Raw genomic sequence first — 12,708 nt, forward strand, 5'->3', positions numbered from 1 at the left:
ATTTTCTGAACTTGGATTAAAATAAAAAGCTGTTTTTGGACTAACAGGGAAGTTTTGAGTTCTGAAACAGACTACCTCTTACATGTCAAAAGATCAAGTAAAATGTAATTAAAACCCCTTTAAAACGAGAAATATGAAGTCACAGTGTATGTGTTGTACATCTAGACTTTTATTGTTTTTTAGCATTTTAATTAACTATATAATATAAATAATTTTAAATAATGGTAATAATTCATGGATGCATAAAAAATTATTTTAAAGTCGTCATGAAACAGTAATTTTTCCGAGTTGATTTTGTCCATTGGAAATTGATTGGGTCATTGGATCGTTGTCGTTTGCTACATTCTCATGTTAGTGACACACTACCTTGCGCCAGTAAACACATCACCAGAGATGGGAGAGCATGTTATTTTGAATAAAGATTATGAGGTCACATGAATAATGATGTGCATGGATAAATCATTTATAAGTAATACTGTAATATTCCATTAAAAAATAAGTATAGTCGATTTTGATTTTATGGCTTTAAAGTAATCTTGTCCCCCGAGAAAGGTGAGGCCCCCTAGTGGGACCCACGGTTAAGAAAAACTGCGTTCGTAGAGAAAAGCAAGTTGGTGTTTTAGGACCCTGAGGAGGAGTAGCTCTTGTCCTTTCCTCCGTGGCTTTCATGTAGGTGTATGGTGTGTGTTGGCCTGATTGAGTGCCAGTGGAGGGGATGAAGAGAGCTGCGGACGGTCACGCGTGTCCAGCATGCGCACATACAGCTCTGCGCGTCTCATCTCATCATGACCGGGACTTACCCCAACTATAGCGTCTGTCCTTGAATTACACAATTCCTGGATTTGTGGACTACAGGGACTTTCACAACCATTTATCTCTCGTAATTGTTTAACAAGTCTTCATTCTTTAGCAGTATAAAAAGTTGAAGAGAACTGCTGATTTAACTGATTTCTTAAAGAAAATGCATCTTATTTGTTGAAAAAAGGAAGAAACAACACGAAAGACAACCGGTGCAAATATTCAGAAATAACAGCACAAAACAAGCTGGGATTTTTTTTTTTTTCAAGGACCAGCGCTTTGACTAAGGAAATAAACATGTCCAGCAGAAGCATCGAGTGGGAGCATTTCGAGGAGCGCGAGAAGATTCACCGGTCCCCGCGGGGCAGCAGCGGTTCTCACTCCGGCTCGCGGGGTAACGGGCTCGTTCCCAGTCCCGCTCACAGCGCGCACTGTAGCTTCTACCGCACACGCACACTGCAGTCGCTCACCTCCGAGAAGAAAGCGAAAAAAGTTCGCTTCTATCGGAACGGTGATAAGTACTTCAAGGGCTTGGTGTACGCTGTGTCCGGTGACCGCTTCAGGTCTTTCGACGCGCTGCTGATGGAGCTCACCCGCTCCCTCTCGGACAATGTGAATTTACCGCAGGGAGTCCGGAGCATCTATGCTATAGAAGGGGGAAAGAAAATCACCAGCATGGACGAGTTACTTGAAGGTGAGGTTGAAGATTGTGTAGGTACAAATGTAGACACAACAAACACTTAAAATTCCATGTGGCATCCAATAAAGCACAACTGGCAATGGCATGATCCCACTTCCCACAAGGATGCATTGTTTGCAATGTTGACAGTGTAGGTAACAAGTCTCTAACGCACATACATACACACACTGGATTTTCAATCAATGCTGCGATTTTCAGAATAGCCTGGCATGACTGTTCTACAAATTCTATATATTTAAAAAACATATAAAATAAAATATAATAAAAAGGTAACAGACTAATGTTAATATAGATATATAATATAAAATGTAATCAAACAAAAATAAAATCTCACAGTCACTGTACTTGTACATACATAAAGTCTGTGTCTAATTTTAAAATTAAACATTACAAGGCATGATAAACAGGGAAAATCCAACCCCCTGAAATAGTTAGGTATAGTTAACATTGTTTTAACCAAGATTACTGTACTTAATTCACTTTTAGCTAATGGAATATTGAGTAAGCTACAGCAAATCTCAAGTCACTAAGGCCACAGTCATTATTAAGCTCCATTCCTTCCCCGACTGACCTTTAAAATAGACATGGAGCAGGATCTTAAATCGTTAATCTTTGGATTCACCCAAAAAATGAAATTTCATTCTGTCATTTATTTACCCCCATGTTTTTCCGTCTGCTGAACACAAAATAATATATTGTATACATCATATTGTTATAGGGTCCAAAACAACATTGGATCTTCTGACTGCTTTCAATGTGTGGAGAAAAACAAAACAAAACACAAAGACCTATTTAAAAATATTAATAATAATAATAATAATCATACAGGTTTGGCACTGCATGAGTGAGTTAGCAATGCAAGAATTGACTTTTTTTGGGGAAAAGTAGTCCTTTAACTGACATTGATAATGCAAGCCAGCCAGCCAGCAGTACTCAATCACATTGAATGTATTTCTTTATCTAAATGTTAATAATGTGCTCTTAGAATTGTAGACTAGACTGTCATAAAAACAAACCCAAATATCTGGGCCTTATTGTATCTCTGTGGTATTTCAACAATAGTATGAATGGAGAATTGCATAAGTAAAGTATTTAATGTGTAAAATCGTGTTATTCTAAACACACAATTCAAGCTGTATATATATTTTACTAAATTAGTTTAAAAGCACAATTCCAGCTGCTTTGGTCCAGCATGTGAGAATGTGACGCAGAATGTGGCTCTGTGTTTGCTCAATGATGCAATTGTTCAAGTGCTTTGCATTTGAAGTGCCGAGCTCAGCATCTCTTCACGCTGACTGAGGGTTGGCTTAGTTCTCTTTTGTGTTTCAAATTTGTGTAAAGTCTTACAAATGCATGATCAAAGCTATGAATGCTATTTGCTAAAGATTGCCAGGGACAGGCAGCTAGTATGCTGGAGTGTTTGTAGTGACACTGCATATTGTGCTGGCAAACCAAACTTTGTTGTACATAAGGGTCCCATCTGGACATCAAGGCAGGACTGGTTATGGGAGGGTGATGGAGGGTTCATAACCCTTGTGGCTGTTCCAGTCCACACCTGAGGCTCATGTAAATGACATCCATATTACTATATTTCTGTCTTCCCACACACAGTTTGTCAAATAGCTGCGATCTGATTTTGGGTCAGTTTTTCATCAGTAATAGTGACCCCATCTGGAGTCTTCTTCATTAATTAGCCTTTTGTTAATTTATCAGCTTAATAAAGCCCAGTGCCTTGGGAGTCCCCCCTCCTATTTCTGAGGCAAACTGGGTGAAATTGAGATTTTATGATCCAGTGGTGGTAACAATGACATTTATGTTGTGGATGAATGGTTGTAGTTCTGGGTCAGTGGTGGAACTAAATGTTGGCCGTAGTCTTGATTTATGAGTATGAAGTATTATTTGTTTAACTGAAAATGCTTTAAAAAATCTGCACTCCCTTTGCATGGTTTTTGGGTTTTGTTTTAGACATTCTGGTTTTATTTTAATTTGGACAACCAATACATACAGGCTGATGATTCTTTTCCTAAGTCTAAACCCAAAACTTTCCCTAAACCTATCCATAGCTTATTTTAGTTAAACATCCAAAATGCAACCTCAGAAAACAGAGCAGCATTTAATGTAAAGCTTGCATTTTGAAAATGATTTGTAAAAAGCAATATACTGAAATAGCTCTATTGGCGTGTTTCGCCCAAAAAGACTCGCCCTACAGACTGCTCTTTCCATACAATGTGAATGAACAGCAACCTTGGCTGTAAATGTCCAAATCATTTTCGTTATACATTATCCACTTCAAGCCTGCCAAGAACTTTTTCAGTTACCCATGATGGAAGAACTGCCCATCAAGCACCGTAGTGGATGAAGAAGAAAGAGTGCACAAACTTCATTGGTTCTGCGTACACGTATAAATGTCAATGGTGGCAGATTTGAACGTATACTTCTGTATTGGCCTACTGTACTTCAGTAGGCTTCAGTAAACGTCAACAGCAATGGCAAACCTGACTCACACACTGCTGCAGATAGGCGAGCTCAAATCTGATACAAAGCTGCTCGGATCAATATTCATTTACAGTGAGTGGCAAGAAGAACAGAAAACAGGTAAATATTTCCTGACTTCCACTAGGAGATATAAAACCACAAAGCTTTGCAGACACAAAGTCGGGTGTGTGAAATTATGAAATATGATTTACTTTCAGAATATCCTCTCATTTTCCTTCAGTAAAGTTTAGCAAGCAAAATCATAATAAGAATACTAATAATAATTCCACAAAAATGAAAATCAAATTTAACACGCAAAAAGTGCATATCAGATGCACGTAAAAGGTGATTTCTGCATATAAAGAGCCCACCAAATGAAAGCACGAAACTCGTGCTATAGATACGCAGTGCCAGGAGGTTGGATCTATAAAGATTGACAAATCATAAGTCAGTACTTTTTTCAAGGTGAGCCTTTTAGAAATGAACTTTTAATACATTTGTTTCCTATCTTTAATATTTTGTAGATCATTCTCTTATTTTGATAAGCTGGCTGCTTTCACTATCTTGACCCCTCAAACTAATACTCACCATAAAATCAAATTGGACAATTCTTATTTTTTTATGTAATATTGCAGTATTAAATGATGTATCCGTGCACATTATTATTATTATTAAATGCATGTGCCCTTATAATCTTTAATCAAACTAACAAAATGGGAAAGAAAAGACTACTACAAAATCATGCCAACTTTATCATGTGGATCACTTTACCACCATAAAGCTTACTCTGGTCTGCTCATCAAATATTAAGCAAAAATCATATGAGCAAGAGTGATGTTACACTGAATATCATGGCAAATCAAAGCGGAGCAACGGAACTAACAGAGTAAATTGCAAAAATAGCATCACACAAAATCATTTTGATTCATATCTTGAGTTATGAATTTAATCTATTGCTAATCATGCTCAAGTGTTGAGTCCTCTCAACAATTCACATGTTGTAAATATGACAATCGGACATGTTTTCTCTGAGGTAGGGAGCAGGAGGGGATGTTTGGTTTTGAGGGTTGTTTGTCCTCTTTTGATACACTGGCCTGTGTTTTGTCCTGACAGCACTGTGCTCCTTAGGATGACAAAGCTCCATTTTCAGACCAGCTGCCTCTGCTGTAGTGCCAAGATGTGCCATCACACGTAAACAGGCATGGCCTTTATGCTGCCATGCACACTTTCATGGACTTTAAGTATTTAACACAATGTCTATCAGACAAACTGATGTTCAATTTCGTAAAAATGATATAATGAACTCCATAATTATGCAACATTTCTTTGGCAGTAATGTTTCATTCTTGTGGTATTCATTTATAAGGCCTATTGGGTTGTGAAGTATCGCTGTGGGAATGGGAGTGTACTTGCTAACAGTTACATTGGAATTCCTTCGAAAAGGAAAATACTTTGCCTCTCTACACTTTTTAGCTGTGGTTTTGGACAATGTCCAAGGCAGAGTTGGGGTCACAGATGGGATAAGTGTGTGTGTGTGTGTGTGTGTGTTTTTATTTTTTATTATTCAACCCAACCCTTTGCAGTCTCAGCTGTACGTTTATAATAGTTAGCAGTATGTTATTATATTTACAAATTGTTGTACAGGTGCTGAGGTGTTTCATTATGTAAGCATGTGTCAAGGCTAGTTTGGTTTATTCTGTTAAAGGACTCTTATTTTGATTTTCATTTCATTACTTTGTTTCCTGTATTCTCGGTTCCTGTATATAGTTCCTGTTTCCTTGGTTGTCATGGTTTCACAGTTATCATTTGTTTCACTTGGTTACTGATTATTTTCCTCACCTGTGTCTAGTTTAATTGATCATCATTTTCACAGCACTGTTTTCAACTAAAAACGGGAAACTTTTTATGTTTCCGCTGTTCATTTACACAACAACGATGTTTTGGGGGCCTGAAACTGAAAACCTTTGAAATAGGTTTCTAAATGCAAGTTTTTGAAAATTATAGCGTAATCCTCTTTGTGTAAACTACAAAACACGATTTTGTGAAAACGGTGACGTCATGCGCATACGTGTCACGTGTTTAGTCTATAGGCATGTAGTGTTTATTTACAAAGTGACATCACCAACTACTGACCTGACATGCACAACACTGCGTTTTAGTCGTTTTCGTGATCCGTGTGAATGGGGATCGATTTGACAACATTGTTGTCTGTATGCGAAAAACGCAAAGGAAAATGTTTCCATTTTTAGTACATTGTTGTCGTGTAAACATACCCTTACATTTCTGAGATTCTTCTGTTCATGGTCGGTTATTATTGCTACAAAGATCCTTGAATTGACTTTATCTATATCTTATCTATATCTAAGAATAACTTTAACTCAGAAATAGGGCTGTCAAATGATTAATCACGATTAATCACATCCAAAATAAAAGTTTTTTTTACATAATATATGTGGGTGCACTGTGTATAATTATTTTGTATATATATAAATACACACACATGCATGTATATTTAAGAAAAAAATATTATTTATATATAAAATATTTATATTTATATATAATATAAATTATATATAAATCTATATACAGTATATACATGATTATACATAATTATACACAGTGCACCCACATATATTATGTAAAAAATATATATATTTTGGATGTGATTAATCACGATTAATCATTTGACAGCCCTACTCAGAAATATTACTTTAAATCTCACAATGTTACTGTATTGCGATTTAATATGCAATTATTTAAAGCTCTTTATATTCTGTATTATTCAACAAAGACAATAAATTGAGCTTGAAATGTCTTTAAACAAAACAATTCAAAACGAAAAGAAATAGGCTAGCCTCTGATTATGTTATCCATTTTGTGCATTTCTCTCTCTAGGCGCGTTCACTACGGAGATGGAGATCTTCAAATTCATATTTTGCAGTGGACACAGACAACACTAGTTTATTAATAAAAATAAAATGCAATAAAAATCAATGCACGCGTGTCACCGGATTTACAAATGCACATCTTGCTTGTTGCACGCACACATTATGTCGAAATAACATTATTAATAATACATAAGAATATTTGATTGAATGCTGAATGTTGTGCTTGGTTTAATTTAAATTTAAAACCTGAATTGTGATAATTAAAATAATTGAATATGATATAGGCCTATTGAGTGGCCAAGTTTTGCTCATTTATTAAAAGTAGCCTATTTATACATAATTGCGCAGCTCCCCTGTCATTGAGCACCCCCTCAGTCAGCACCTGCGTTAAAAATTCTCTGGCGCCGCCCTAAGAGCGTTTTTTTTTTTTTTTGGACCAAATCAGATGGACCAAGTACATTTTTCAAAGTCTATTTTTTGGGCTAAATTTGGACCAAATCAGACGGACCAAACAAAGACCAATTTTCAACGTCTTTGTTTGGGCTAAATTTGGACCAAATCAGACGGACCAAACAAAGACCAATTTTCAACGTCTATGTTTGGGCTAAATTTGGACCAAATCAGATGGACCAAACAAAGACCAATTTTCAACGTCTTTGTTTGGGCTAAATTTGGACCAAATCAGACGGACCAAACAAAGACCAATTTTCAACGTCTATGTTTGGGCTAAATTTGGACCAAATCAGACGGACCAAACAAAGACCAATTTTCAACGTCTATGTTTGGGCTAAATTTGGACCAAATCAGACGGACCAAACAAAGACCAATTTTCAACGTCTTTGTTTGGGCTAAATTTGGACCAAATCAGACGGACCAAACAAAGACCAATTTTCAACGTCTATGTTTGGGCTAAATTTGGACCAAATCAGATGGACCAAACAAAGACCAATTTTCAACGTCTTTGTTTGGGCTAAATTTGGACCAAATCAGACGGACCAAACAAAGACCAATTTTCAACGTCTATGTTTGGGCTAAATTTGGACCAAATCAGACGGACCAAACAAAGACCAATTTTCAACGTCTATGTTTGGGCTAAATTTGGACCAAATCAGACGGACCAAACAAAGACCAATTTTCAACGTCTATGTTTGGGCTAAATTTGGACCAAATCAGACGGACCAAACAAAGACCAATTTTCAACGTCTATGTTTGGGCTAAATTTGGACCAAATCAGACGGACCAAACAAAGACCAATTTTCAACGTCTATGTTTGGGCTAAATTTGGACCAAATCAGATGGACCAAACAAAGACCAATTTTCAACGTCTTTGTTTGGGCTAAATTTGGACCAAATCAGACGGACCAAACAAAGCCAAATTTTCAACGTCTATTTTTGGGCTAAATGAAGGCTATGACGGGCCGACTTGATTTAGCCCAAAAAACAACGTCTTAATGACGTCTGGTGCTGGGTGGGAAGGTAGTTTTGTGAAGTCAGAAACACCCACAATATAAAACCGCGTTTTTGAGACTGTCTTTTTGAAAATACTCAGCAATGGTGTTGACTTATGAATTTGCATATTAAAAACACCACATAGACAAATAAACAACGTTAAAAACTTGATTTTCACCACAGGGGGTCTTTAATTAATAATAAGCCATATCTATTTGTACATTTTGCACAGGACATATTTCCATTCATGTTTTTCTCCTCTTCTGCTTTGGCAGGAGAAAGCTATGTGTGTGCTTCCAACGAACCCTACCGTAAAGTGGACTACACAAAGAACGTTAATCCCAACTGGTCAGTCAATGTGAAGACTGGGACGTCCCGCTCGATGCCATCTCTTACCACTTCAAAGAACGAGCTGAGAGAACGAGAGAGCAAAGACTTCATCAAACCCAAGCTGGTGACTGTCATCAGGAGTGGCGTCAAACCGCGCAAGGCCGTCCGGGTCCTTTTGAATAAGAAGACGGCTCACTCCTTTGATCAGGTGCTCACGGACATCACTGACGCCATTAAACTGGACTCTGGGGCTGTGAAGAGACTCTACACTCTGGAGGGCAAACAAGTAAGTGATAGATCTAAAAAGCCATTTAATGAAAGTATTTAAATAAAGATATTAACTAAACCCTAATGGGGGTTGAAATGATTTCTATGGTTTCAAACGGCATAATTAATCCGAAATGTTTTCTGAGTGATTTATGCCCTGGCATTGTCTGGAAACCATAGGAAACTAAGCCTATTATGTGTGCTCTGGTCTAGTATCATTACTACATCTTTAATTTGAAGAGTTATAACTTTTTATCCCTATGCTAAAAAGGTCTGTGGCTAACTTTAGTCCCTCTCCTTAAGGGGAACAACTTTTCCTCAAGCACCCATAAGTTTGCCATGAATTTTTTTTTTTTTTTTTTTTTTGACATTTTATTCATCCAATGGATCTGGGATTTTTAAAATGTCCTCGCTAGAGATGATTTTCAAACGTTTTTTGAATTGAGAGATTAGTTGTTTTTTCGTGGCTCTCAAAGTTAACATTGATATCAGACAGTCCTATTAAATATAAACAAGTCATGCCTATTTCTTTGTGTTAGCTTCCTGTACTCGCTGAATGCCAATTGATGCTATACATTTTTAAACTAAAACAACCTTTTCTTTTTTTTTCCTTGGATGCTCCAATAGAGCATTGTCCTGAAAAAAATTAGGCCACACTTTAGTATTTTATCACCTTTAATAAGTGTGAATGCTTCAGTGATGCTACCCTCAAGGGACTCCTAAATAATGATGTGAGCTGTTTGTAGTATAGATAGGGCAGAATTATACATTAGGGTGTGGTAATGACCACCTGAACCCTTTTTAATTCTGAACGTGCTTGAGCCAATCCAGACAGGAAATCCAGATGGGGCATGTCTTTAGTCACCTCTGTGGTTGTTAGGACACTAAAAGAAGTAATTCTCATTTCATTTATGTGTGTATGGTAAAACCAATCTGCAGTTCATTCCAAGGACAGCAAAGTGTCAAGTAAATGAATGTGTTTGATTCTGTTGCAGCTTCACATCATTCATTCATAATCTTAGTAAATATATTAACTACTTGACTAGAAATTATCAAAATACTTTGGTTATTTACAGGAGTATCTGGAAAAAAGTTATATATTGTTATATAAAGTTATATACATTATATTGGTACCTAGTGTTTGGCAAAGTATAATGTCGAGGACTGGCAGAAAGCACAATTGAACTTTGTATTCTGGTAATGACAGGAATAATGAGCATTCAGTCATGGTCTTTCCAACAGAGACAGTATTCAATACATAGTGTGTCCCACCATTTTAATCTTCTTTCATCTATACACCTACAGTAGACTTCCTTTAAAGCTTTTTATACAATGTATCTTTTTCAATGTATCTAAAAACCAAAATGTGGATTTTCAGCAAATGAAAAATACTTATTGTTCTATACACACCCACAAAAAAAAAAAAAAAAAAAAATCGAAAGAATCTTCATGCAGAAATCTTATGAAGGCATGGGAATTATCCCCTTCTGTTCTCTTTCAAAAAGCTGGGGTATGTGGGGTATGTGTATAGCTGACGTGTCTTGATGATGTCGTTGGGGATTCGACTCGGCAGTGGTGAATTGTATGTAGAGAGCTCCTGGCTGCCTCTCGGCCACTGTGAATCTCTTTGGAATTTAGTGAGAGAACTCATGCGCATATTTAAAGTCTGTCCTGGCTTGATCTGCCTTAATTATGCAAAACTGCCTCCAATAATTGCTTGGCAAAAGTGAGTGTAGAATTATTATGGTAATGTCTTAGGCTGGTTTTGGAAGAGTAAAGAGTAAAGAAAGTGGTTGAAATGAATCTCTCACCTCTTCCTTTGTTTCTGGGTGTGTGATATTGGTGGAAGAAATATCGTCATTATTTTTGACTGTTCTTTTAAAGACCCCCTATGGTGAAAATCAAGTATTTAATGTTGTTTATATGTCTATGTGGTGTTTTTACTATGCTTTAAGACAAACCATGTGCACATTCATCAGTCAACACCATTGCTGTATTTTTTCCTTAAAAATGGTGTTTACCAAAGACAGTCTCAAAAACATGGTTTTAAATTGCCAGGTTATCTTGGTATATTTTTCTGTTGATATGAAACATTGGGTACATTTAGCACTATATCGGGTGAATTATGTATACGATATATATTAATATGTGATGATGAACTATATGCCTTTCTCCACTGAGGTTATTAGTTGTTCAAAGCATGTTTTTATGGGATAATGATTTTTAGAAGGCAGCTGTGACTCTGAGATGGCGAACAGGAACATGGTTTGTGTAACATTAGCAAACATCATTAGCTGTTTGATAACATAGTCAAGCCAAAGGCTAATCATATCAATAACCGTTATGTGTCTGACATAGAGAGCAATACATAAAACGCATTACCATTCTGATACATTGACTTATAAACGAGCCTGTATAATTCGCTCTTCCACTTGCTTCTTATATGGCTGAATTAAACCAGTATTTCCACTTGCCATTCTTGCCATTCAGCGTTTGCTACAGTAAAGTTGAAAGAGTAGATCAGGTATTCTGAGCTGATGTGATTGAGTTGAGGCGGGGACCAATATGCATATTCATGGATCGACATATACTAAATTGAAGCAAGGGTATAGAGTTACATTCAAGTTATTTAAGGCATGAAATATAGACCTAATTCTGAAAGTTTCAAGGAGTCCCACAGGGCTCTGTTTTTGGCGCTTTTCATTTCAATATTCCCATGCTCCCATTAAATCACATCTGGGGCCTATACCATGATGGTAGTTGAACAAACTCAGGGTAACAGGATTAGTTTAAATTTGACAAAACCAAACCAATTCAATCAGGCTTTGTTGGTATCATGAAGCTTATTATGCTTATTTATTTATATTGATTTATTTATCTTATATATTCTTATATTCTTATCTTAAATATTTATCTTATTTATCTTATTTATATACTTTATACATTATACATAATTCATTAATAAAATGCTGATGAAAATGCTAAAGCTAGCTGGCAACTTTTTTCGAAAACGCTGTCCGGGAAAGAATTAAAAAGTTTAGAATGTCAATAGTAGTCTTAATTTGTAGACAACATTTAAATTGGACCATATGTTGGATAGTCTTAACCTGTGAAATGGACTTTAAGCCAAAAGTGACCTACTGCTTTTAGCCTAAAGTGCTCTACATTATTCATAGACTTTAGCTGAGATTGAGCAGCCAATGGCAGTTTACCACTAATATAATAGGCTCCAGTGCTGTCCTTGATTGGGATGAACATGTCATCTACTCTGCAGCACAGGGAATCCTGATGTTTGTGAGTGGCTCAGTGCAGTGGGAGTAGCTCCTGGCACACACACACACACACACACACACACACACACACACACACACACACACACACACACACACAAATGGCATGGTTTGTCGTTGATAAGCATTAAAAATGTATGATGGGATAGCACTGCATTGATACCATGCCTTTAAGTCAATTCATGAACATCCTTGTTTATTGAAGAGAAAATGTATGAAATCTTAACACCAGCAACTGGAAATTTTTGTTTTAGATTGCAAGATCTAGTCTAATGAATAGACTTAGGGAACATTTATTACAAATTAAATAATTAAAAAATATTTTAAATGATATCTTTTTTTTTAAAGCAGCAACCTTTTTATTGCTAGGTTAATGTTAGAGAATAATTTTTATTAGCATTTGAACTATTGTAACATGAAATATATTTCATTTGTGCCTTAAATATTTTAAAGGCATGGGACACCACAAAGTGTACCATGCAATATGCCCTACTGTAAATAAATTGGTCAA

At 36.3% G+C, this 12,708-nt stretch overlaps 1 protein-coding gene across 7 annotated transcripts in view; it reads left to right on the forward strand.

Moving 5' to 3' along the window:
* Positions 1 to 1,088: 1,088 nt before the first annotated feature.
* Positions 1,089 to 12,708, forward strand: part of dclk2a (doublecortin-like kinase 2a) — a 64,474-nt gene continuing 52,854 nt past the window's right edge. For all 7 annotated transcript variants that reach the window (XR_008809646.1, XR_008809647.1, XM_056271773.1 and 4 more), the window contains exons 1-2: positions 1,089 to 1,492; positions 8,586 to 8,926. Coding sequence is in view for 5 of the 7 variants with exons in the window: in XM_056271773.1 (XP_056127748.1) it covers positions 1,096 to 1,492; positions 8,586 to 8,926 (738 nt within the window). In the remaining 2 variants the exon portion in view is untranslated. The remainder of the gene's footprint in view (positions 1,493 to 8,585; positions 8,927 to 12,708) is intronic.

This window comes from Rhinichthys klamathensis, unplaced genomic scaffold (assembly GCF_029890125.1).
Source record: "Rhinichthys klamathensis goyatoka isolate OS25496 unplaced genomic scaffold, OSU_Roscu_1.1 h1tg000325l_1, whole genome shotgun sequence".
Classification (NCBI taxonomy): Eukaryota; Metazoa; Chordata; class Actinopteri; order Cypriniformes; family Leuciscidae; genus Rhinichthys; species Rhinichthys klamathensis.